Raw genomic sequence first — 27,161 nt, forward strand, 5'->3', positions numbered from 1 at the left:
AAGTTTTATCCTGGGGCTGGGGCAGTTTCTATCCGAAGTGTCCAATCCTGTAGGCATCAATATGATCCGATAGTCCCTCAATGGACTCAAAAAAAAAAAAAAAAAAATTATCTAGCAATAAAAAAATTATTATCTAGCAATAATACAGAACACAATCCAATCACCAGATTTATTATTTAAATTTTTTATTTAAGCCATTTAACATTTACAGTGTGCATGGCCATGGTTTTCATTGTTACATTCAGAGTTTATAAAGACATCAAAAGAAGTCAACTTGGTGGTTCTTTTCCTCTCGCTGCAAGACCTGGGGTATGTTTGGCGTTTAGCCTTGATGCAGGAGGCTCCAGTGTTTACGTGTTGGTAGAGGGTACGGGCGCACTGTCTAGCCCCACTACTGGCAGCCTGTAAAAGTCTACACAACCCAGCAGGGCTGGACAGTGCGCTGAGCGGACATTTAGGGCAGTATACAGACTTCTTCTGTGGTGGGCCTGTACCTTCCACCCACCATGGGTCTAAATGCCCAGTGTGCATGGGACTAATGCTTGTGGCGCTCTTGTGCAACCACTTAGTTCCCCTTACAGACTAGCCTGGAAGAGACTTCAGATCTCCATTAGTCCTAGAACAAGGAAGTACCAACCTTCGGAACCTAGGAAGTCCATCACTTATTTGGACAACGTATCCTCTAGGCCAGTGGTCCTCAACCCTGGCCTACAGGGCCCACTAACAGGCCAGATTTGCAAGATAACTGAAATATATCCCAGGTGATATCATTTGCTGCTTAGTGATTGCAGTACTCTAGTCTGCATCTCCCCAAGGTAATACTTAAAATCTGGCCTGTTAGTGGGCCCTGTAGGCCAGGGTTGAGGACCACTGCTCTAGGCCTCCTAAAAGATCAGGAGAACCAGAGTTAAGACTAGCCCCGGTTCACAATGGTGGGACTTAACAGTTTAAAATCACATGACAAGCCGCACCCTATTTTTGCCTAGGGAACCCTTCAAATTGGTACGACCCCCAATTTTGAAAAAGGTTCCTGCACTATTTTTGGCCATTTCATGTGCAACTTGCACAAACATCTGTGCATGAAGTCGCACAGATGTCGGTATGCCGCACATGAAATTGCACTGACCGGCAGCATTGAAATCGCCCTGAAGAAGGGCGATTCCAAAGGCGTATTTAGTTTGAACAGGGTGGTAACTCAATTTCGAGAAATCTTCAAGAACGGCACATGAGAGGCACCACCAGAACCCTTTAAAAAATAAGATCTTCTGCAAAACTGGTCAGAGATTGTGTTTCCTCCGTCCAGAGGAGATGCATTACTTGGGCGAGGAACGAGGCTTGGCTCAGGATCCTCGTCACACAGCCTGGGCGCTGAAATTCCTGGTTATGGAGACTTATCCTCCTGGCCTTCAGTCTTCAAGGATGGCACATGAGAGATGGGCACCACCACCAACAGGAACTAAAAATGCATCACAAAAAAACCTTAGAGGATCGTCTGCCCAACCTTCCTTGCCATCCAGTCCCTTCCTCTTTACAGACAGGACGAGGTCTGGGCCCACTCCCTTTCCAGCACCTGAGGAAGGTCCAGGGAGGTGACTTACCCCTCCTGGTGGACCGGCCTGAGCCGGTGTGGTCCCGGCAGCAGTAAGGGATCATCCCTACTGCAGATGCACCAGGCTGAGTTGACAAAAACTGGTAGCGCCAAGCTCAGGTGGGGTAATGTCAGCTTGGCTCAGGATCCTCATCTGCAGTCCCCTAGTACACAGCCTGGGCACTGTAGTTCCTGGTTATGGAGACTTATCCTCCTGGCCTTCAATCTTCAAGAATGGCACTTGAGAGATAGGCACCTCCTCCAATGGAACAGGAGATGCATTCCCAAAAACCCTTAAAAAATAAAATAAAAAGAAGAAGAAGAAGAAGAAGGAGGCTCTTCTGCCCAACTGGTCAGTAATTAATAATCATGTCTGAATAAACAATCTAAAACTGTAACTTAAAAGTGAGATATGCACTATACAAAACATATGCAATAGAATACGTTTCGCTGCGAGATCAAAAATTGACAAAAAGTGAAAAATTAGAACTAATGTTGAAAATAAATACCAAAAACAGTCATGAAAAATCAACACCAGTAAAAATCCAAATTGGTGAAGAAGTAAAATGTCCAACCATAAAATATTCAAATGGGGTTGAAAATTGTAAAAAAATGAAATTCCACCACCAGAGACCGTATCCACCACCACTCAGATAACCTGCTTACCAGAAAAAAGGGACCGCAAGGGTCAACAACGCTGAAGATAAGATATGCATTGGTGTCTTTAAGGCACAAACGGACCTCTCCTCCATGATCCTCCACTTAATGGGCAGCTTGTCAGAGGGTAATGATCCCCAGAAAATATAACCAAAAATGCACCATAGTGTAATAACATATCGTATGGATGCCCCAGGATGACGTCATCTGTGACGAAACGCGTCGGGTCAACGACATGCTGACGTCACCGCGTGTGAGAAGATCCCAGAAGGACGGGCGTTGAGTTTACAGCCGGCCAGCTTTATTTTTTATGCCTGTCGCTACTATCGTTGTGTAAGTGCAACCCATTTTTATCTCAATAGTCTCAGTTGTGCCTGGGGCATCCATACCATATGTTATAACACTATGGCGCATTTTTTGTTATATGTTCTGGGGATCATTACCCTCCGACAAGCTGCCCATTACATGGAGGATCAGTCAGTTTGTGCCTTAAAGACACCACAGCATATTATATCATATCCTCAGTAATTAGGTTTCCACCGGCTGGAGGAGAGGCATTGCTTGGAAACTGGTGGAGAAACAAGACTTGGCTTGGCTCAGGATCTTCGTCAGAAGTCCCCCACCCACACCCTCCTTGATTGTCCTTCCTTGCCCCCTTCCCTTCCCCCTTCCCTTCCTCTTTACAGGCAGGAAGAGGTCTGGGACCACTCATTTTCAGTGCCTTTCAGTGTAAGTGATTGACTTACCCCCTCCTAGTGAATTGACCTGAGCTGGTGGTGGTTCTTTTCTGGCAAGAATAAAAAGGAACATCCCTACTAGGAATGCACCAGGTTGAGATTACAAAACCGGTGGCACCAAGTCTGGATGGGGTAATGACACAGCCTGCCCACCGCAGTTCCTGGTTATGAAGCTTTATCCTCCTGTCCTTTTTGAAGGCCTTCTCTGTGGCCTCTCATATGCAAGACCAAGTAGTAGATCTGTTCGAATGTCTTTTTGCATTCTGGACACTGGTATATCCTTTGGCTGTGTATCCTCCGATGCATGGTCATACTTTGCTCCGTGCGGTAAGACTTCCCGCAGTCCGTACAGAAATACAATGTCTTCTGTTCCCTGTGTGACTCCTCGTGGATCTCCAGTCTCCGCTTGGAGATGTAGCGTTTCCCGCACAGAGAGCAGGCCAGTGACTTGCGTTTACGGGAAGGGGATTGGCTGTGGGCCAAGGTGCTGTTCTGTAGAATGTTGTAGGCAATTACTCCACCGCCTAATTTCGGGAGGTAGCTGGCTTTTTGAGGAGGGTCCCTCTGGCTGGGTTTACCTGGGAAAAATAAAACCAAACCGCGTCAAAATGGCATTTCTGGTTATATAATGAAAACCAGTCCTGTACCTGGAGGCAATTCAGGTCAATGAACCACTACAGCTTGGGTTTGGAAAAAGGTGCCAAAATAGATTTAAAGCTCCCACCGGATTGTAGCAAATGTGGGCTTACCAGACCAATATGACCCCCAAATAAAGAGAAGGCTTAACTCCTTGGTGTGGTGGGGAGGGTCCTAAGTACCCACACCCTGCTCACAGCACGTAGCATGGATGAGATCTTCAACATTTTAAACCTCTCCAAGTTATTGATGTTCTACAGCCTCACCCGTCCTTGGGGTGGACCCACCACACTTGAATCCTACCCATCTACCCTCCTTCTCGCCTCTCTTCCCCTTCTGGTTCATTTCCCCAACTTTTCCTTCCCTTGTTTTATCCCTTTACCTAATGTGGAACACAGACACCAGACCTACGCGATGGGACATATACTCCATGAATCACCGACACATGGACTATCTAGATGTGTAGGAACATTTTACATTGTTCAATGTATCAAAGCTTACGTATTGAACACTGCATGGAGAGCGTTGTTAACATCTTTTTGTCTCAATAAAACCCAATTATATTAAATATTTTGGATTTCCCCATCACTTTTAGTCTCCAGGATAAATCGAGAAGGTGAATCCAATATTGCTTCTCAATAAACGCACAAGAGGTCCTCCTTAGACCTTTTTAGCTGCCCACTACCTGAACTTTTATAATATTGTCGACTCCAAAAGACTTTACCTTTGACAAGAAAAACCTGACAGAGGGTCTACCCCTAACACACTCCTTCAAAATGAAAAGTCTTTTGGGAGTTCCCTTCAGAGGGATGCAGGCAAGTCAGAGCCAGAGTCTAATGAGGGCCGATGGCTCCTGACTCCCCCACTAGGCACATACCGGGGAATTAACCAAGCTTCCTGCACCATTGTAATGGAAAATGTCATAAGTGGTGTTCACGGTTTTAACTAAGCAGACCTGTTTCTGGTCAATCTGGACTAGTTTCTATTTTAGTGTGAAATAGAAACTAGCAAAAGGTCTGCTTATCATTTAAAAAAAAAAAAAAAAAAAAGAAGAAGAGGGAATATGGCAGTTTTCCATATAGAAAACTGCCACAGAGTCCAGCCAGGTGTGACCTGTCGAACTGAATATGAGCTGTCAGCAGGCAGGACACATCCCTCTCTCCCTGCCCGCGCAGGACACATCCCTCTCTCCCTGCCCGCGCAGGACACATCCCTCTCTCCCTGCCCGCGCAGGACACATCCCTCTCTCCCTGCCCGCGCAGGACACATCCCTCTCTCTCCCTGCCCGCGCAGGACACATCCCTCTCTCCCTGTCTGCCCGCGCAGGACACATCCCTCTCTCCTTGCCCGCACAGGACACATCCCTCTCTCCCTGTCTGCCCGCACAGGACACATCCCTCTCTCCTTGCCCGCACAGGACACATCCCTCTCTCCCTGTCTGCCCGCACAGGACACATCCCTCTCTCCCTGTCTGCCCGCACAGGACACATCCCTCTCTCTCCCTGCCCGCACAGGGAATATGACAGTTTTCCATATAGAAAACTGCCACAGAGTCCAGCCAGGTGTGACCGGTCAAACTGAATATGAGCCGTCTGCAGACAGGTCACATCCCCATCTCTGCCCGCGCAAAACGCGTCCCTCTCTCTCTGCCCGCGCAGGGTACGTCCTCCGTTTTCTGCCGTGCAGGGCACGCCCCTCTCGCTAGGCCCGTGCAGAGATTATTTTTTTTTCTCCATATAGAAAACTGCCACAGAGTCCAGCCAGGTGTGACCTGTCGAACTGAATATGAGCTGTGTACAGACAGGTCACGTCCCCCTCTCCCTCTGCCCGCGCAGGAGACGTCCCTCTCCCTGCGCAGGGAATATGGCAGTTTTCTATATAGAAAATCCAGGTGTGAACGGAATATGAGCTGTCAGCAGATAGGCGACATCCCCCTCTCTCTGCCCGTGCAAGACACATCCCTCCCGCACTGCCAGTGCAGGACACATCCCTCCCGCACTGCCAGTGCAGGACACATCCCTCCCGCACTGCCAGTGCAGGACACATCCCTCCCGCACTGCCAGTGCAGGACACATCCCTGCCGCACTGCCAGTGCAGGACACATCCCTGCCGCACTGCCAGTGCAGGACACATCCCTGCCGCACTGCCAGTGCAGGACACATCCCTCCCGCACTGCCCGTGCAGGACACATCCCTCCCGCACTGCCCGTGCAGGACACATCCCTCCCGCACTGCCCGTGCAGGACACATCCCTCCCACTCTGCCCGTGCAGGACACATCCCTCCCACTCTGCCCGTGCAGGACACATCCCTCCCGCACTGCCAGTGCAGAGATTATATAATTTTTCCATATAGAAACTGCCACAGATTCCTGCCAGGGGTGACCAGTCAGAAGGCAGGTCACATTCATCTCTCTACCCATGCAGGACACGTCCCTCTCCCTCTGCCCGCAGAGGACATATGGCAGTTTTCTATATAGAAAATCCATGTGTGACCTGTCGAACGGAATAGCAGATAGGTCACATCCCTCCCGCACTGCCCGTGCAGGACACATCCCTCCCGCACTGCCCGTGCAGGACACATCCCTCCCGCACTGCCCGTGCAGAGATTATATAATTTTTCCATATAGAAACTGCAACAGCTTCTTGCCAGGTGTGACCAGTCAGCAGGCAGGTCACATCCATCTCTCTGCCCGTGCAATGATTACATCTCCATTCCCTGTGCCAGGTGCTATTTCTGTCACAGCCACAGAACTGATCGTTCCTAATCAACAAAGGTGCTTGCACCCCTTTCTCAGCAACAAGTGGCATCTGCTCCATTTTTATGTTTAGAAGAGTGGTGCAAGCACTGTGCTTACACAACTCTTTGTTAATTCTCCCCATTACAGTCTTCTGATAAAGAAGAGAGGGAGAAGAATACATTGTTATGGTGACAGAACAAGGAACATCAAAGACTCTTTTCTGGATTTACTGTTTATTACTCACCTTTGCTAATCCCTGCAGAATTTCGCTCCTCTCCTATTGAAGGTTTCAGAAACCGGTTTTCTCTAGAGAGCTTGTTGCCCCTAACATACCCCTCCTCTTCTGTGGCAATCTCCATTTCAGCTGCTACATCCGGAAAAGTCTGGTTTTTAGCCTAAACGTCACGAAAATAGAGAAAGATCAGAATTATGAACTTTAGTTCCACCTGCTGGTAAAACGTGGCAATGCAGCATGACCATGGCACACAACAGAGCTTTATGGGAAGCGCAGTATAAATATTTGTCTTTTGAAAGTGGCATGATAAAGCCCTCCTCCTCCCACCCCATGATGAAGCCCTCCTCCTCCCACCCCATGATGAAGCCCTCCTCCTCCCAGCCCGTGATGAAGCCCTCCTCCTCCCACCCCATGATGAAGCCCTCCTCCTCCCAACCCATGATGAAGCCCTCCTCTTACCAACCCATGATGAAGCCCTCCTCTTACCACCCCATGATGAAGCCCTCCTCTTACCACCCCATGATGAAGCCCTCCTCTTACCACCCCATGATGAAGCCCTCCTCTTACCACCCCATGATGAAGCCCTCCTCTTACCAACCCATGATGAAGCCCTCCTCTTACCACCCCATGATGAAGCCCTCCTCTTACCACCCCATGATGAAGCCCTCCTCTTACCACCCCATGATGAAGCCCTCCTCTTACCACCCCATGATAAAGCCCTCCTCTTACCACCCCATGATAAAGCCCTCCTCTTCCCACCCCATGATGAAGCCCTCCTCCTCCCATCCCATGATGAAGTCCTCCTCCCACCCCATGATGAAGTTCTCCTCCCACCCCATGATGAAATCCTCCTCCTACCCCATGATGAAGCCCTCCTCCTACCCCACGATGAAGCCCTCCTGCCACCCCCTTTAATGTTCTTTGCATGGTAGCAGGAAATGTCAGCAGTAGCCTACAATTAGTTTAGGTCACCCATATTACTGTAGGTGGCATTAAAGCAGACCTCCAGACAAACCGAAAAAATGTAGTAAAGCAGCGTTTAATGTAATACTCCTTTTAAAAAATCGGGAGCCCACAGTACTTCTTTCCCACCTCTAGATGTCCTCAGTCTTCTGGACTGATCAACGCCCAGCATCATTCAACCCACTTCCTCTGAGCACAGATAATCATGGACCCCCCTCCAGGACACGTAGGGGAGGCAGCACTCGTCTCTGTCACTCCGTTCTCTCCAATCAGCTCGTAGTTAGCACAATAACTGACTGGCTCCCTGTGCTACTTTCTTCCTCTCCCAGTCAGAGCTCTGCTATACAAGGACTTTAGCAGGCTGATACCAAGGCAGGTGCTTACACAGCTTCTATTTACAAGACACATTTAATGATCTATTCATGAGTACAGAGCTGCATCACAAGTTCTAAGTTGGTGAGAATCATCACAATCGCCTTCTCGCTGTCAGTGAGTCGCTTCTGAAGTGCAATCCGAACGCAGATCACTCTTCAGAGGTAGTTTAATACACACATCTAGATCTATCCCAACAAGTACACTTTCAATTATGATATGCATGTATCTTGGAGTCTTGTCCTCCTACCTCCATACAATTCATCTTCACCTGGGCTTCTTCATGGGACTGTGGATGGGGACATCTCTCTGGTGGGTTCCCATTACTGGATCCATCTACCTGATGATGGTGAGGGATGGTGTGATCTTCCTGTGTGGAATCCCGGGAATACAGAGGACGGGGACATCTCTCTGGTGGGTTCCCATTACTGGATCCATCTGTAGGAAACACACACACTGACTGAATACATTGTTTCTATGTGTTTATCAGATGATGGGGGATCTAGGTGGACCCTCCGTACTGCTCTCTCCTTTACAATAAAGTCTCCTCTTACCCGGTGATGTGAGGGGCGGCCAATGCTCCAAGCTGAAAACAGATAAACCCTCAGCATGCAACTAAACCCGCCCATAGAGGGATCGAATCTCGTCTGATTCAGCAGTGACCGGCTGAGATTTGATCAACCTATGGGCAGGCTGGCTGTAATGAAATCAAGCCATCAATCGACTTCAGTACAACCAGCTCACTGGATTTTTGGCGAGTGATCACTGCTAGCAGGTATAGCCGCTAGCAGAACACAAGGACACTGCAGGAGGGAATCCTCCAACACTGAACCGTGTTGATTTGGGAATCTAGCAACTTTCTTTCCTGCAAAATGTAATCATCTATGGCTTGCTTCACCCACTGATCAGCTGATTGGCTCTCTACCCAGGGCCGTCTTTAATATTGATTGGGCCCTGGGCAAACATTTTCTTGGGCCCTCTTAAATCCTTTTATCAACTATTCTCAGGCAGTGCAGGTGCTTTAGGCCCCACAACAATAACTGAGCCAGGGGCATCTGCCCCTTTTGCCCTGCCTTAAAGACAGCCCTGTCTCTACCCCCCTCTGTGATCAGCTGTGAGATTATATTAGATCTAGAAGATCACATATCACATAATCTATGGCTGGTTTAGTAAAGGCTGATAGCCTCTGACTCCCCCACCATACTGCGCCCCCCCCCCCATTACTGTCCACAGACGGGATGGGGGAGAGGTATTGTTGTAGTGACTGAACAAGGAGAATCTGGGACTCTTCTCTGGATTTACTGTTCATTACTCACCTGTGCTGATCTCTGGAGGAACTTCCTCCTCTTTAATCCTCATAAGTCCTTCTTCCTCCTCCTCTGCCTGGCTGTTTGTCTGAGTCTCTTTTGTTAATCCGGGGTCTGTGAATAAAGATGAGAGTGAAGCCCCCTGTACTGAGATGTATGAGAGACCCCAGAGAGTGTGTGTGGGGGGAGACTGGTCACATCTCTTGGCTGAGCCGGAGTCCAATAGAGGCTGATGGCTCCTTACTCCCCCCACTGGGCACAGGCCGTCTCCCCCGACTTCCCTCACTGAGGACAGGCCGTCTCCCTGACTCCCCCCACTGGGGACAGGCCGTCTCCCTCGACTCCCCCCACTGGGGACATGCCGTCTCCCTCGACTCCCCCCACTGGGGACATGCCGTCTCCCTCGACTCCCCCCACTGGGGACAGGCCGTCTTCCCCGACTCCCCCACTGGGGACAGGCCGTCTTCCCCGACTCCCCCACTGGGGACAGGCCGTCTTCCCCGACTCCCCCCACTGGGGACAGGCCGTCCCCCCCCCCCCACTGGCCGTCTCCCCCGACTCCCCCCACTGGCCATTTCCTCCAACTCCCCCCCACTGGGGACAGGCCGTCTCCCCCCCACTGGGGACAGGCCGTCTCCCCTGACCCCCCCCCCACTGGGGACAGGCCGTCTCCCCCGACTCCCCAACTGGCCATTTCCCCCGACTCCCCCCCACTGGGGACAGGCCGTCTCCCCCGATCCCCCCCATTGGGGAAAGGCTGTCTCCCCCAACTTCCCCCCCTCCCCCCACTGGGAAAAGGCCGTCTCCCCCCCCACTGGAGATGGAGACAGGCCGTCTCCCCCCCACCCCGACTCCCCCCCCCCCCCCACTGGAGACAGGCCGTCTCCCCCCGACTCCCCCCCCCCCCACCTGGAGACAGGCCGTCTCCCCCCCGACTCCCCCCCCCCCCACTGGAGACAGGCCGTCTCCCCCCGACTCCCCCCCCCCCCACTGGAGACAGGCCGTCTCCCCCCGACTTCCCCCCCCACTGGAGACAGGCCGTCTCCCCCCGACTTCCCCCCCCCACTGGAGACAGGCCGTCTCCCCCCGACTTCCCCCCCCCACTGGAGACAGGCCGTCTCCCCCCGACTTCCCCCCCCCACTGGAGACAGGCCGTCTCCCCCCGACTGGAGACAGGCCGTCTCCCCCCGACTTCCCCCCCACTGGAGACAGGCCGTCTCCCCCCGACTCCCCCCCCACTGGAGACAGGCCGTCTCCCCCCGACTTCCCCCCCCACTGGAAACAGGCCGACTCTCCCCCCCCCCTCTCACTGGGCACACGCTGTCTCCCTGACTCCCCTATTGGGCACAGGCTGTCCCCCCCCCCCCCTACTGGGCACAGGCTGCCGTCCCTACTGGGCACAGGCTGTCTACCCCGACTCCCCCCGCTGGGCACATACTGTCTCCATATTACTGTCTACTGACAGAGGATGGGGGAGAAGAAGAGATTGTTGTAGTGACTGAACAAGGAGAATCTGGGACTCTTCTCTGGATTTACTGTTTATTACTCACCTGTGCTGATCTCCGGAGGGATCTCCTCCTCTTTACACGGATCATCTCCCTTTACCCCACATGGATCTTCTCCATCTCCTTCTTTACCTTCAACTTTAACAGTGATGAGATTTTCAACCTACAAAAATACAATAGCAAGGTCTGTAGAATAATAAACCCAAGAACCCATGGAATGTAGGCACCCTGCCTTAAGCCCGGGTCCCTAGTCGAAACTAGCATTTGCAGATAGACAGCCTGAGCTTGGTTTATGTTATCTGGGCTCATTGGGTTCCTACTTAGCCCTAGGAGATCCTCCGGATCCTCGGGAATACTCAACAGTGGAAGGCAGAAGCAGAGTGAGAAGTTACAAGGCATAGGGTTATAAATATTTATTCTGGCCAATCACTGAGGGGTTTATGCCGGTGCCGTGGGCTGGGGAAGAGGTTAGATCCTCCAAGACCTATGACAATATATTTTGATTTTATTACAAGTACTTCTATAGCGCCATCAATTTACGCACTGCTTTACATATACATTCACATCAGTCCCTGCCCTAAAGGAGCTTACAGTCTAAAAGTCCCCAACTCACATTCCTACATACAGTGAATCCGGAAAGTATTCACAGCGCTTCACTTTTTCCACATTTTGTTAGGTTACAGCCTTATTGCAAAATGGATTAAATTCATTATCTTCCTCCGAATTCTTTTTTTTTTTTTGGTGCCGAAACCCGGGATCGAACCAGTATTTTCCTCAAAATTCTACAAACAATCCCCCATAATGACAACGTGAAAGAAGTTTGAAATCTTTGCTAATTTTAATGGGATTTTTTTTCCTTTTTTATGGCATTTTTTTTTCCTTTTTTTATTTTTAATGGGATTTTTTTTTTTTTTTTTTTTAAATTTGCAAAGATTTTAAAACAAACTTTTTTCACGTTGTCATTATGGGGGGATTGTTTGTAGAACGTTGAGGAAAATTAATTAAATCCATTTTGGAATAAGGCTGTAACAAAAAAAATGTGGAAAAAGTGAATACTTTCCGGATGAGCTGTATACGTACCAGGGCCAGTTCAGACAGGAGCCAATCACCTACCAGCATGTCTTTGGAGTGTTGGAGGAAACCTGAGTACCCAGAGGAAACCCACGCAGGTACAGGGAGAACATGCAAACTACAGGCAAGTAATTTATTGAATAATAAGAAACTTCAGTAATCCTACCTGATCACCTGGAGGGATCTCCTGATGTTCCTGCATGGAATCCCAGGAATACCGAGGACGGGGACATCTGCCTTGAGTATTTCGGGATCCCTCTGTAGGAAAAAGCACAACGAATCACATCACCATAATTAGGTATTTTCTTTAACCACTTCAGCTCCGGAAAGATTTTCCCCCTTAATGACCAGGCCATTTTTTGCAATTCGGCACTGCGTTACTTTTAACGAAAAATTGCGCGGTCTTGCGACGCTGTACCCAAATAAAATGGATGTCCTTTTTCCCCACAAATGGAGCTTTCTTTTGGTGGTATTTAATCACCTTTGTGGTTATTAGATTTTGCGCTATAAACAAAAAAAGAGCGACAAATTTGAAAAAAAATAAATAAATAAAAGCCATATTTTCTACTTTCGGCTACAAAACATTCCCAATAAAAAAAAAAAAAAAAAAAATATATATTTTTTTTTTTTTAATCAGTTTAGGCCAATTTGTATTCTGCTACGTTTTTGGTAAAAAAAAAAAAAAATCCCAAAAAGCGTATTTAATTGGTTTGCGCAGAAGTTATCGCGATAGATTTTTAGACTTTTTATTTATTTTTTCTATTAGTAATGGCGTCTATCAGCGTTTTTTAGCAGGACTGCGACATTGCGACGGACAAATCGGACCCCTGACATTTTTGGGTGTACCAGTGACATTACTACAGTAATCAGTGTTAAATAATATGCACTGTTACTGGAATAATGACACTGGCAGGGAAGGGGTTAACACTGGGGGGTGATTAAAGGGGTTAATGTGTGCCTAAATATGCTTGCTGACTGTGTGGGGGAAGGGCTCTGTGACAGGCAAAGAGAGATCGGGGGTTGTAGCTTAGCTGAAACTTCGAATCTCTCCCTGCCTGTCTGACAGAAGACTCGCCTGCTTTGTTTACATCAGCAGGGAGGTCTTCTGTCAGTTTATCCGACGATCGCGGGAGGCCGGCGGCAATCGCTGCCTCTTCTCCTGCGGCCCGCCTCCTGCTGTGTCTAAGTGCAGCGTAAGTGCGGCTCCGGCGGCGCACGTGCACCGCCGAGACCTCGTGCATGAAATGACGTAGAACTACGTGGTTTTGCGCAGTCGAGCCGCCCTGCCGCAGTAATACTACGGTGGGTGGGCGGTTGGTTGGCAAGAGGTTAATATCTGCAACTTTAACCACCAGGGGCTCTGGGTTGATAACAGAGAGAACAACGGTCTGCTGCATTTACAACAGCAGACCGCCGTTCTCTCTTCACTGAGAGCGATCGCGGGTGCCTGGCGGCAATCGCGCCCACGCGCCTCAGCTTCTCCGCTGGCAAGTGGGCGCAGACACGCGCGCCCACAGGATCACTCTTGCGAACAGTCGTACAGGTACGGCGATTCGTGGGAACCTGCCGCCGTATAATAGCGGCAGCTGGTCGGCAAGTGGTTAAGGGAATTCTTTGGGGGCCCCCAGGTCACCAGAACTAGTGTCCCCATTGGAAGATTTCCCCTCGATTACTTTTCTGGGGACAACCCGAAATTTGGCATTTTCTTTTACTTTCAAAGATAATGGTAAACAGGAGGAATAGAGAGGGTGAATCTCCCTAATGGGAGCACAGACAGCAATAAAAACTGACAGGGGTTCTAATCTCTCTCCACTCCCATCCCTAAAAAAATAAAAATAAAAAAAAAAAATTTTCAAAAAAAAAATTTGCCTTATACTTTAACCCCTTCCCAGCCAGTGTCACCAGTACAGGTATATCACCAGTGACATCAGTATCAGTTAGTGACCCTCCCAGCCCATATCTGTTAGCACCAGATTGCCCGCCACCGGATCACAGTCCCACTACAAGTCGCTGATCACCACCATTAGACTATAGAGTCTATAGCTGCATAAATCCCAGTATTTATATCCCATAGTTTGTAGGCGCTATAACTTTCACACAAACCAATTTAATATACACTTATTGGGATTTTTTTCTTTTACCAAAGACATGTAGCAGGATACAATTTGGCCCACATTCATGAATAAATTAGATTTTTTTTTTTTTTTTAATTAGATGTGTTTTTATAACAAAAGTAAAAAATTAATATATTCAGGGGGTTTTGGTTTATAGAATAAAAATTAAAAAACCCAGTGGTGATCAAATACCACCAAAAGAAAGCTCTATTTGTTATCAATTTAGTTTGGGTACAGCGTCGCATGACCGCGCAATTGTCAGTTAAAGTAGTGCTATTCTGACTCCCAATTGTTGCAATAGTGACATATCCCTTGCTGAGACCTGATCCTGGCCTGTATAAGCAGATACAATCACCACGGACAATCATTATCAGATTGCTGAACTCTCCAGACACCGTTTCTTTCCATCCACGTAGGTTTTATTGCAAGCATTAGTTATAGCAGACGACAAAATGGGACAGATGATTGAAAGATGGTATCTGCAGGTCAAAACATGGTAATGTGTTCCCGGATGCGAGCAGATTGTATGAAAGGCCAAGACAGATATGACCATCTCTATCCCCACAAGCATAAAGAAGCAGGAACAGGAAATACGTCATCGATGGGAGGAGGCCGGAAGGAACACAGAAGGGAAAGTGCAACAACCGAAATAACCACAAGATGGCAGTATAATGACCAATTATATAGACATTACCATAAACTATGCATTATATTATATCTTATATATTGGTGTAGCAGTACAAGTACAGGTACAGTGTTACATGACCGCGCAATCCTCATTCAAAGTGTGATAGCGCTGAAAGCTGAAAATTGGCCTGGGCAGGAAAGGGGTAAAAGTGCCCGGTATTGAAGTGGTTAAATACAGAAGAACAAAGAAGCAGAACAAGATGAATCTGGGACTCTTTTTTGGATTTAGGGTTTATTACTCACCTGTGCTGATCTCCATAGGAACTTCCTCCTCTTTAATCCTCACACGTCCTTCTTCCTCCTCCCCAGCTTTGACGTCTCTCAGAGTGGCTTTGAGGTCTCCAGAATCTGTGAATAAAGATGAGAGTGAAGCCCCCTGTTCTGAGATGTATGAGAGACCCCAGTGTATGTGTGTGTGGTAACCCCCAGCTCTGCTGATCCCCCCCATTCAGTAGTAACCCCCAGCTCAGCTGATCCCCCCCACTCCGTAGTGACCCCCAGCTCTGCTGATCCCCCACTCAGTGACCCCCACCTTAGTTGATCCCACCCGCTGAGTAGTAACCCCCAGCTCAGCTGATCCCCCGCTCTGCTGATCCCCCCACTCAGTAGTAACCCCCAGCTCAGCTGATCCTCTGGTTTTCTGATCCTCCTGGTCACATCTCTTGGCTGGTAACACACAATGACATGATGTGAGGAGGAGAGCCGGAGTCTAATAGAGGCTGATGGCTCCTGACTGCCCCACTGGGCCCATACTGTCCCCCCCATTACTGTCTACTGACAGAGGAGGGGGGAGAAGAAGAGATTGTTGTAGTGACTGAACAAGGAGAATCTGGGACTCTTCTCTGGATTTATTGCTTATTGCTCACCTGTGCTGATCTCTGGAGGGATTTCCTTCTCCTTACCCGCCACATACGGATCATCAGCTTCTTCAGCTTCAACAGTGATCAGATATTCACCCTAAATCAAATACAAGGACAATGCATGTAGCATACTTTACTAATTGTATCTAAACCCAAGATCTCATGTGAAATGATGAAAACATATATTAAATAAAATATATATAACGCAAAAAAATTTTTTTAATACATTACAGCCATTAGATGTGGTCGCTGCCTTTGTTTTTTTCCAGACTTTTTTGTTTTTTTCACCTGGTGATCCTGCCAGTTGCTATAGTCACTCATTGTACTGTATCTATTGAGGGGAAGCATTGGCACTCCAGAAGAGGTGTGTTAGGGCTACAGGACGAACATGAGCTCATTAGAGATCTGATAGGATTAACCCCTTTACTGCCAGGTCCGTACATCGTACCGACCTGACAGTGGGCGGTTTTTGCACACACAGCGTGCAAATCTTACAAGCATATAATAATGCTGTTGGGTTGGTATAATAAATGCTTTGGGGATGCTATGAAATTATTTCCAGGGCTGGTATTTATTCCCAGTCCGGCCCTGGTGGAGAGCATGACGTCACCGAAGAGACGACACCAATGGCCACCGAAGAGGCGAAACCAATGGCCACCGAAGAGACGACACCAATGGCCACCGAAGAGACGACACCAATGGCCACCGAAGAGGCGAAACCAATGGACACCGAAGAGGCGAAGCCAATGGACACCGAAGAGGCGAAGCCAATGGTCACCAAAGAGGCGAAACCAATGGCCACCGAAGAGGCGAAGCCAATGGCCACCGAAGAGGCGAAGCCAATGGCCACCGAAGAGGCGAAGCCAATGGCCACCGAAGAGGCGACGCCAATGGCCACCGAAGAGGCGACGCCAATGGCCACCGAAGAGGCGACGCCAATGGCCACCGAAGAGGCGACGCCAATGGCCACCGAAGAGGCGAAACCAATGGCCACCGAAGAGGCGAAACCAATGGCCACCGAAGAGGCGAAACCAATGGCCACCGAAGAGGCGAAACCAATGGCCACCGAAGAGGCGACGCCAATGGCCACCGAAGAGGCGACGCCAATGGCCACCGAAGAGGCGAAACCAATGGCCACCGAAGAGGCGACACCAATGGCCACCGAAGAGGCGACACCAATGGCCACCGAAGAGGCGACGCCAATGGCCACCGAAGAGGCGACGCCAATGGCCACCGAAGAGGCGACGCCAATGGCCACCGAAGAGGCGACGCCAATGGCCACCGAAGAGGCGACGCCAATGGCCACCGAAGAGGCGAAGCCAATGGCCACCGAAGAGGCGAAACCAATGGGCACCGAAGAGGCGAAACCAATGGGCACCGAAGAGGCGACACCAATGGGCACTGAAGAGGCGACACCAATGGCCAACGAAGAGGCGAAACCAATGGCCACCGAAGAGGCGACGCCAATGGCCACCGAAGAGGCGACGCCAATGGCCACCGAAGAGGCGAAACCAATGGCCACCGAAGAGGCGACACCAATGGCCACCGAAGAGGCGACACCAATGGCCACCGAAGAGGCGACGCCAATGGCCACCGAAGAGGCGACGCCAATGGCCACCGAAGAGGCGACGCCAATGGCCACCGAAGAGGCGACGCCAATGGCCACCGAAGAGGCGACGCCAATGGCCACCGAAGAGGCGAAGCCAATGGCCACCGAAGAGGCGAAACCAATGGGCACCGAAGAGGCGAAACCAATGGGCACCGAAGAGGCGACACCAATGGGCACTGAAGAGGCGACACCAATGGCCAACGAAGAGGTGACACCAATGGCCAACGAAGAGGCGACACCAATGGGCACCGATGAAGAGACAATGATGGGCATCGATGGTGCGACATTAACGGGCACCGATGAGGAGACAAAAGGGGGAGAAATAAATGGACTTTGAAGGCACCGTAATAAAAAACAACGCTTTATTTTAGATGAGTATTAAAACCACAAAAGTATGTGTCGACCGATCAACATGGGCAAAATCCATTGATCAGAGGATACAAATGATAGGTGAATGGGGAGGACCTCACCACCTAGGACATACAATGCAACAAACAATAAAAGATTGCATTTGAATGATATACAAAGGAAAAGTAGGGTGCTATACGCTGCACACAGGCCGCACCACGGTGCAGGCAACGCAGAGCGTCCTGTACAATATAATAACAGCTTCCAAGAGGAAATAAACCAATATGTCCAATTGCTCTACATGTTTCGCCTGGTGTTCAGACTTCATCCGGAGCGGTTTGGAATATAGATTCTGTATAGTAGGATACAATGAGATTAGTATAATAACATGCCATCAGAAAAATAACATTGATGTCGCAAGTTGAGTATGTCCAACCAATTAACACGTATCGCCAAATCGAACACTAACTGGCAAATTGCTAGAATGTTCTCATAATTAACATCTAGAATAGTACAGCTGGCACAGAGGAGGGGGAGAAGATAGTAAGTTCCCCTCCAGTCATGGTCAAACTGGGTGGGCTATAGATCACTGATTCAAGGATTAGGGTACCTGGGTAGGTATTGTTACCTGACTTATACGATCCTTTTTGTCTTGCTACTTTCTCCCTTGTTCCCCACAGTGACCCCTTTACTCCTGAGACCCTTGAATCAGTGATCTATAGCCCACCCAGTTTGACCATGACTGGAGGGGAACTTACTATCTTCTCCCCCTCCTCTGTGCCAGCTGTACTATTCTAGATGTTAATTATGAGAACATTCTAGCAATTTGCCAGTTAGTGTTCGATTTGGCGATACGTGTTAATTGGTTGGACATACTCAACTTGCGACATCAATGTTATTTTTCTGATGGCATGTTATTATACTAATCTCATTGTATCCTACTATACAGAATCTATATTCCAAACCGCTCCGGATGAAGTCTGAACACCAGGCGAAACATGTAGAGCAATTGGACATATTGGTTTATTTCCTCTTGGAAGCTGTTATTATATTGTACAGGACGCTCTGCGTTGCCTGCACCGTGGTGCGGCCTGTGTGCAGCGTATAGCACCCTACTTTTCCTTTGTATATCATTCAAATGCAATCTTTTATTGTTTGTTGCATTGTATGTCCTAGGTGGTGAGGTCCTCCCCATTCACCTATCATTTGTATCCTCTGATCAATGGATTTTGCCCATGTTGATCGGTCGACACATACTTTTGTGGTTTTAATACTCATCTAAAATAAAGCGTTGTTTTTTATTACGGTGCCTTCAAAGTCCATTTATTTCTCCCCCTTTTGTAATTCTGACATTCAGGACGTGGCACATGGTTCCTCATTTTATTACGCCCCTGTCTTTTGCTGCACCAGGGATAGGCGTAGATATTCCATTTATTTAACCGATGAGGAGACACCAATGGGCACCGATGAGGAGACACAGACGAGGAGACAATGACGGACATCGATGGAGCAACATTAACGGGCACCGATGAGGAGACACCAACGGGCACCGATGAGGAGACACCAACGGGCAGTGATTGGCCCTTTACTGCAGTCTGATCAGCTGTGTCCGCTGTGATTGGCCTTTTACTGCAGTCTGATCAGCTGTGTCCGCTGTGATTGGCCTTTTACTGCAGTCTGATCAGCTGTGTCCGCTGTTATTGGCTCTTCACTGCAGTCTGATCAGCTGTGTCCAAAGGACAAAGCGGTGACAGAGCGCGTCGGTTGTGTACCCCAGCAGGCATGCGGAAGGCATGGCTCTGGGAGGGAAGTTAACGGACACCCTCCCAGAACTGGGCCCCAGCGCTGTGGCCATCTTTTAGCTACAGCACGGTCAGGAAGTCATTAAAGGACAAGCTCTTCTAATTTATTGTAGGTTTTTATTAAGCGATAAGAAGCTCAGCTCCATCTACCTGATCATCCCGGGGGATCTTGTGATGCTCCTCTATGAAGTCCCCAGAACTTCCAGGCCAGGGACATCCCTCTGAGGGGTTTCTGGATCGGTCTGTGGGGGAAAAAAAACACCAACAATCAGCAAAATGGTTCCATTTCCCAAATATCCATCCTTCTAAATATAGAAGAACAAAAGCAGCCAATAAAAGCTTCTTGGGGAGAAAATAAAGAGAATCCTGGACTCTTCTCTGGATTTAGTGTGGATTCCTCACCTGTGCTGATCTCTGGAGGGATCTCCACCTCCATCCATGGATCCTCCTCCCTCACACAGCGCTCTTCTCCTTCCTCATTCATTACGGCTTCAACAGCAATCAGGCCGTCACCCTGCATAACACATTGGGAATTCATTCATTCATTTTCAGCTTTCAGCGTGGTCGCACTTTGAATGACAATTGCGCGGTCAGGCAACACTGTACCCAATGTGATTTTTTCGAGACAGACAGAGCTTTTTTTGGTGGTATTTAATCAGGGCTCATTTTATTAAAAAAATGTTTTGCTAAACAAAACGAAAACTTTGAAAAATTAACAAAAACACAGTTTTAGTTTCAGTTAGTACATTTTGCTAATTAGTCATTTTACTCTTTCACGGATGCACTGATGACAGGCAGCACTGATGGGCACTGACAGGCAGCACTGATGGGGCTGCACTGATGACAGGCCGCACTGATGGGCACTGACAAGCACTGACAAGCCGCATTGATGGGAGCACTGATGGGCCGCACTGATGGGCACTGACAGGCCGCACTGATGGGAGCACTGATGGGCACTGACAGGCCGCACTGATGGGAGCACTGATAGGAAGCACTGATGGGAGCACTGACAGGCACTGAGAGGCCACACTGATGGGAGCACTGACAGGAAGCACAGACAGGCAGCACTGATGGGCACAGACAGACAGGCAGCACTGATGGGCACAGACAGACAGGCAGCACTGATGGGCACAGACAGGCAGCACTGATGGGCACAGACAGGCAGCACTGATGGGCACAGACAGGCAGCACTGATAATCAGGGCACTGATGATAGGTGCCTTGATTATTAGTGTAGTCGTCCCCTGTGGATTTCCGCTTACCGGCTCTCCTCTCGCACTGTCAGCATGAAGAGAGGAATGCCGATAACCGGCAAATCCTGTTCACACTGTGATTGGCCCCTGATCACATGGCAACGGCCCCCTGTGATTGGCCCTTTACCCTGATCTGGGATCAGCGGTTTCCGAAGGACACACAAAATCACAGAGTGCTCCAGGGGCACGCAGGGAGGCAGGGTTCTGGGAGGACTTAAATAGACCCCCCCCCCTCCCGGAAAGGTGCGACCGTGCTGTAGCTGTCATTAGTCTATAGCATAGTCAGGAAGAGGGTAAAGTGATTGTAAGCGATCACTTTATAAAACAACCCATTCAGTTCAAAAATAGAAATGAAAGGCAAAAAAACACACACACACACACATATACATACATATATATATATATATATATCTATCATGTTATATATACCTATTTTCCCAGCTGCATGTGAGCTGGGGTGGAGAAACAGCAGTACACTGATCTTCCCAGTGAATGGCTGTGTGGTGGTGGGTGTCAGAACAAATCTGATCATTGGAGTACAGGCCGAGTTCCCACCACAGCTAAAGAACTTACCACGCTGTGCTCTCCTGCTTAGTGTGGTCAGGTTTATATAGGGAAGCAGGGTGACTGGCAGGAACATCGGGGGTTTCACACAAAGGAAATAATACAAAGAGAAGGAGACTTTCTCATACAAGTACAGCAGGAACAGATCAGGAATATCTACATACGGAAACTCAATCTGAACTCCAGGTATGGCTTATTTTGCATAGTACCGTTGCTCCATCTTGGACCAATGTACGAATGCATATTCCATACCTGGCCGATCCCTATGGAAGTGGGGAATGCCATGCTGCACAGTAACCACAGGAGGTCACCCGTTCAGCACCGGTGTTACAGAAACACCTTGGGGTTGATTTACTAAACATGGGAGTGAGCAAAAAAAGGTGCAGCTCTGCATAGAAACCAATCAGCTTCTGTCTGCCTCCGGTACAATCCCCGGGTGCTGGTGAACATCGGGTCCAGCGAACCCGCTGATTGGCTCCCGCTGCGTCCAATCACAGAGGGAGCGGGTCGCCAGCGGCTGCATGTGCGCTCCACACGCGGAAATGGAAATTACTTACAGGTACGGGATTTCGCGCTGAAGAGTCGCCCTGCCGCAGTATATGTACGCGGGGCTATCAAGAATCAGTTATACAGAAAACTAATGGTTGCTTTAGTAATAGAGATTATTTGTTCCACTTACAGAATCATCCTGTAGGACCATGTGATCCTTCTGAGGGATCTCCTGATCTTCCTGTGTGGAGTCCCGGGAATACAGAGGACGGGGACATCTCTCTGGGGGATTTCTGTTACTGGATCCATCTGTAGGAAACACACACACTGACTGAATACATTGTTTCTATGTCTTTATATCAGAGGATGTGTGTATCTAGGGGGATCCTCAATACAAGAAATTAATGTCTCCTGTTACCCGGTGATGTGAGGGGCGGCCGCTTCTCCATCATGACGTCCTTGTAGAGATCCTTGTGTCCTTCTATATACTCCCACTCCTCCATGGAGAAATAGACAGTGACATCCTGACACCTTATAGGAACCTGACACACACAATGATACAGTCACCATCCAGACACATCCCTTGTCTGTTACTGGATAATGTACCAGAATTCCCGGCACCGCTCACCTCTCCCGTCAGCAGATCAATGATCTTCTGGGTGACTTCTAGGATCTTCTTGTTGAGGTTTCCCTCGGGTGTCAGGGAGGGAGATGGTGGACGACCAGGCTTTTTTATAGGTCCATAACTCTATCCAATAAAATACAAGATATATTTTAATAGAGGTAAAGGTGACGTCATGTGACCTCCCAGAATCCCCCTCACCTCTCCAGTCAGATCTGTGTTTTATTAATAGAGATAAGAGTGATGTCATGTGACCTCCCAGAATCCTCCTCACCTCTCCGGTCAGCTCTGTGTTTTATTAATAGAGATAAGAATGATGTCATGTGACCTCCCAGAATCCTCCTCACCTCTCCGGTCAGCTCTGTGTTTTACTAATAGAGATAAGAGTGATGTCATGTGACCTCCCAGAATCCTCCTCACCTCTCCGGTCAGGTCTGTGTTTTATTAATAGAGATAAGAGTGATGTCATGTGACCTCCCAGAATCCTCCTCACCTCTCCGGTCAGGTCTGTGTTTTATTCATAGAGATAAGAGTGATGTCATGTGACCTCCCAGAATCCTCCTCACCTCTCCGGTCAGCAGGTAGATGATCTCCAAGGCCAGAGCCAATACCTTCTCATTCGGATGACTCAGGTTTTTCTTCTTCCCTGTAGAAGATTCTGGCGCCCCATTCTAAAAAGAAAAAAGATTAAAAGACGCAAAGTTAGGTGGGAGGAGCTGTGAACTCCGGCATATATCACAGTCTGAAAAAAGGAAAATTTAGGACACTGTTGAAGTAACAGAGTAATTTATACCAGCCAGAAGATTACTGAGCAATGCGTGGACCCTAGAGGGAGCCAACATTGTAAGTTGACTTTGCAATCCTGAAGCCTCTGTGCCCCCGTATTTTAAAGCGGTATTAAACGCAAAAGCAAACATTTATTATATTGCAGCTTACCTTTTCTTAGATGTGATGGCTGCATTCGTTTTCCCTTTTTAGGCTTTCTTTCATCTATTTTCCTCTGCTGATCCAGCCAGCAAGTTTTTAGAAGCACTCCGGCAGAATGTAGGAGTTCACAGTGGGGTTCACTAAATGGGGGACCGCGGTCCGGACTCAGACCAAGCGACGCTGCAGCCTTGCCACTTATCAGCCTAGGTGTCCTCACCCTCTGGTCTTCGGCCAGGCCGCTGTCCTCCTCACAGCGGGCGGGAGGTGCTGCATATCAGGACAGAGGGTGGGATCCGGTAATCACCTGCATGTTAAAGTGGAAGTAAACCCTCCTATCGTTTTCAGCCAAGGAAGCGGCCATCTTGGCCTCTGTTAATTCTTTAACTGCCATGGTGCTGCCCATGTGATCAGTTAGGACACCAGCCATTGGATGGTTTGACATCTTGTTTGAGGACACAACCAATGTGACAGTTAGCAGTCCTGGCATGCTGTAACTGTTAAACTGATGGGTTTACTTCCGCTTGTAATGTAATACGTTGGGTAGCTCCGGCCCTCTTTCCAAACCCCAGCACCCCCCAACTGCTGTAAGGAGAATAGAAGGGGTGGGGCGGGAGACCAGAGAGAGAGGGAACACCCAGCGCTATGGGGGGCTCTGTGATGAGAAGGAGAAGAGGGGGCTACTGCAAGGGGGCTCTGTGATGTAAAGGAGAAGAGGGGGCTACTGCAAGGGGGCTCTGTGATGTAAAGGAGAAGAGGGGGCTACTGCAAGGGGGCTCTGTGAAAGGAGAAGAGGGGGGCTACTGCAAGGGGGCTCTGTGATGTAAAGGAGAAGAGGGGGCTACTGCAAGGGGGCTCTGTGATGTAAAGGAGAAGAGGGGGCTACTGCAAGGGGGCTCTGTGATGTAAAGGAGAAGAGGGGGCTCCTGCAAGGGGGCTTTGTGAAAGGAGAAGAGGGGGCTACTGCAAGGGGGCTCTGTGATGTAAAGGAGAAGAGGGGGCTACTGCAAGGAGGCTCTGTGATGTAAAGGAGAAGAGGGGGCTACTGCAAGGAGGCTCTGTGATGTAAAGAAGAAGAGGGGGGCTACTGCAAGGAGGCTCTGTGATGTAAAGGAGAAGAGGGGGCTCCTGCAAGGGGGCTTTGTGAAAGGAGAAGAGGGGGCTACTGCAAGGGGGCTCTGTGATGTAAAGGAGAAGAGGGGGCTACTGCAAGGGGGCTCTGTGATGTAAAGGAGAAGAGGGGGCTACTGCAAGGGGGCTTTGTGAAAGGAGAAGAGGGGGCTACTGCAAGGGGGCTCTGTGATGTAAAGGAGAAGAGGGGGCTCCTGCAAGGGGGCTTTGTGAAAGGAGAAGAGGGGGCTACTGCAAGGGGGCTCTGTGATGTAAAGGAGAAGAGGGGGCTACCGCAAGGGGGCTCTAGGATGTAAAGGAGAAGAGGGGGCTACTGCAAGGGGGCTCTGTGATGTAAAGGAGAAGAGGGGGCTACTGCAAGGGAGCACTGAGATGTGTAAATGGGGCACACTGTGGTGTGTAAAGGGGCATTGTGATGGGTAAAGGGGGCACACTGTGATGGGTAAAGGGGGCACACTGTGGTGTGTAGGTAAACTGAGGACACTGATTGACTGATGTAAAGGAGGGTCTGATGTAAAGGGGGGGGGGGGTCTGTGGACACTGATGTAAAGGAGGAGCAGGAGGGGGGTTAGGACAGTAAATGTATAGGGGGGACCATGATGTAAAAGGGGGCTGCAAAGCATTATAGCGAAAAACAGGAGATTCGGACCTCTACCAGAAGAAAATTTTACAAACTGGACCCCGTAGATTTTAAATTCAAGACCCTCCTGGTTTACAGGGATCAGACAAACCATTTACCACTGGCAGGGGTGCTTAGAAACGTTCCCCTTTTATGTGAACCCCGTATTCCAAAAAAAAAAAAAAACAGTTGCAGTAACTGATTATAAAGTGTGATCTGGCGTTTGACCTCAATTTGTTTAGTGTATTCAAATCTGCTAATACATTAAACACTCCCCCATAGACTGACAATGCTGCTGTGCCTCCTGTGCGCCTTCATCCAGAGTGGGGCACTCTAATACACACGTCTAATGATTTGTAAGCCCAATATATGACTTTTTTGGGCTCAAATTTGCTTTAAGAGCAGCATGGAGCGTGCACACTGGTGATGCCACACTGACCGGTTTCTAGAGCGGCATCTAGAGTAGCCACTCCCACTACAAGTCTCATCCTAGCCTGCCGCTGGTGTGCAGTGACCCAGTAATAAAAAAAAGTAATGACATTGGCCAAATGAAAAACTCATTTCACAACCGCCTGCGTCACACTCACCTCCGGCGCGGCGTTCAGCTTAGGCACCCCTTTTGGAAGCACCCCCTCTCCTTCCGCCAAGTCCAGTTCAGCGTTCGCGGCCGGCATTGCGGCTCTTCGTTTGGGGAAGACGGTGGGCACGGCGTCCGCCCTCAGCAGCTTCGTGGGGTAGTCGGTGAGGTAGGAGTCTTTGGTGAAGTGGGCGGAGCACATGCGCACGCCGTCCGCCACGTCCCTGTCCGAGCAGATCTGCTGGGCCAGCCGGTCGAGGTCTCCGAAGTTCTGTCCGGTGAGCCGCAGCCAGGCGCCGATCTGGCCCAGGTCCCGGGGGAAGGTGTGCAATCTGACGCCCCGGCGGGAGGTGGCGCGGTTGGCCTTGCTGGGGCACCCCGTCACCACGCAGCGCAGCATGGCGATTCCCTGTAGAAAAAGAAGGAAAGGAAAAGGAAAAGACCATTTTTTTTTTGGGGATTCATGTTTTCGCCTTCCCCCGCAGACCAAAACCGATCACTCACCTGCGCGTTTCGGATTTCGTGGACCACCTGCTTACAAAAATGGTCTGGAGCCGCTGATTCAGAACAAGCATGCGTCTAGGGAAGTCAGGGCGGAGTCAGGACTCCCAAGCGACATCGGTCATTGGCTCAGACGGTGATGACATCATAGAATTGGTGCGACATCCGCTCAGCAACGACAACCTAGCTGTTTTCAGGGTCCAGGGGTCTTTTAAGAGAATTAAGCATGATTATAAAGTACAAGTAATTATATTATACATATCTGCAGCATTATAGCCCTAAAAAACCTACCAAGCATGCCAATAATGTTAATAAAAAACAAACAGCACCTAGTTTTCCCTACTTTGCAGCTAGTTCGGGCTGGAAACTCCGTACACATGCGCATATCGCCTTAAGACCGACTGCACATGCGCATATCGCCTTAAGGCAGACTGCACATGCGCACTTCCGCTCTGTGGTGACTGACGGCCATGTTTGTTAGAGGAATCCGCTGCCTACAAAAAGACAGATGTTAATGCTGGATGTGGCCTCGTAAAAATAAAAATGTACAAATTCACAAACGTTCTCTACCGCGTATTTCACGCTTTTGCCGCTTCAGTCCGTTCCCGGAGAAATAAGGAGTCCGCCATTGCCAGCAGTAAAGATGGCGCCCCTAAGCTTTATGGAGGGGGATCTTCAGTTTTCGCGGCTGTTTTATACAGACAGGGGGGGGGGCGTGTTTTATTTTGAAGAAAACGGCCTCAGAGTTTCATCCCGAAGGAGAATTCGGTATTTTTTGCGGTCCGCTTCGTTAGGCTGTTAGTCAGTTTGCTGTTGCCCAACACAAAGATGGCCGCTTTTCCGGACAAACGTCACTTCCGCTGCTGTTTACGATTGCAGTAATAGACAGGCACTTCCTGGCCAGGCCTTTTCTAGCACTTTTTGTTTAACCACTTAATGACCAGTGTTATTTCTGACACTTGTTTACAAGTTAAAATCAGAATTTTTTGCTAGAAACTGATTTAGAACATTATATATAAATGTAATATTTAATATATAAGATATATATATATATATATATATATATATATATATATATATATATATATATATATATATATATATATATATATATATATATATATATATATATATATTATTATTATTATTTTATTATTTATTTTTTTATTATAATTTTTTTATTATTTATTTTTTGTTTTATATATATTTTTTATTATAATATATTAAATATTACAATATACATAATATATTAT

At 48.8% G+C, this 27,161-nt stretch overlaps 2 protein-coding genes across 2 annotated transcripts in view; one reads left to right on the top strand and one right to left on the bottom strand.

Annotated features, from left to right (window-relative positions):
- The window catches only part of LOC309563395 (uncharacterized protein), a gene marked incomplete at its 5' end in the record, with an annotated part of 136,683 nt that extends 113,290 nt beyond the window's left edge, over positions 1 to 23,393 (bottom strand). Inside the window, 7 exons of the mRNA XM_082267789.1 lie at positions 3,157 to 3,560; positions 6,601 to 6,751; positions 8,177 to 8,364; positions 21,953 to 22,076; positions 22,163 to 22,282; positions 22,768 to 22,827; positions 23,388 to 23,393. Of these exons, the coding sequence (XP_082123915.1) occupies positions 3,157 to 3,560; positions 6,601 to 6,751; positions 8,177 to 8,364; positions 21,953 to 22,076; positions 22,163 to 22,282; positions 22,768 to 22,827; positions 23,388 to 23,393 (1,053 nt within the window). The remainder of the gene's footprint in view (positions 1 to 3,156; positions 3,561 to 6,600; positions 6,752 to 8,176; positions 8,365 to 21,952; positions 22,077 to 22,162; positions 22,283 to 22,767; positions 22,828 to 23,387) is intronic.
- Positions 1 to 27,161, top strand: part of LOC309564374 (uncharacterized protein) — a 350,413-nt gene that overhangs the window by 234,786 nt on the left and 88,466 nt on the right. The gene's annotated exons all lie outside the window — the stretch shown is intronic.

This window comes from Pelophylax lessonae (genome assembly GCF_965119305.1).
Source record: "Pelophylax lessonae genome assembly, chromosome: 9".
NCBI lineage: Eukaryota > Metazoa > Chordata > Amphibia > Anura > Ranidae > Pelophylax > Pelophylax lessonae.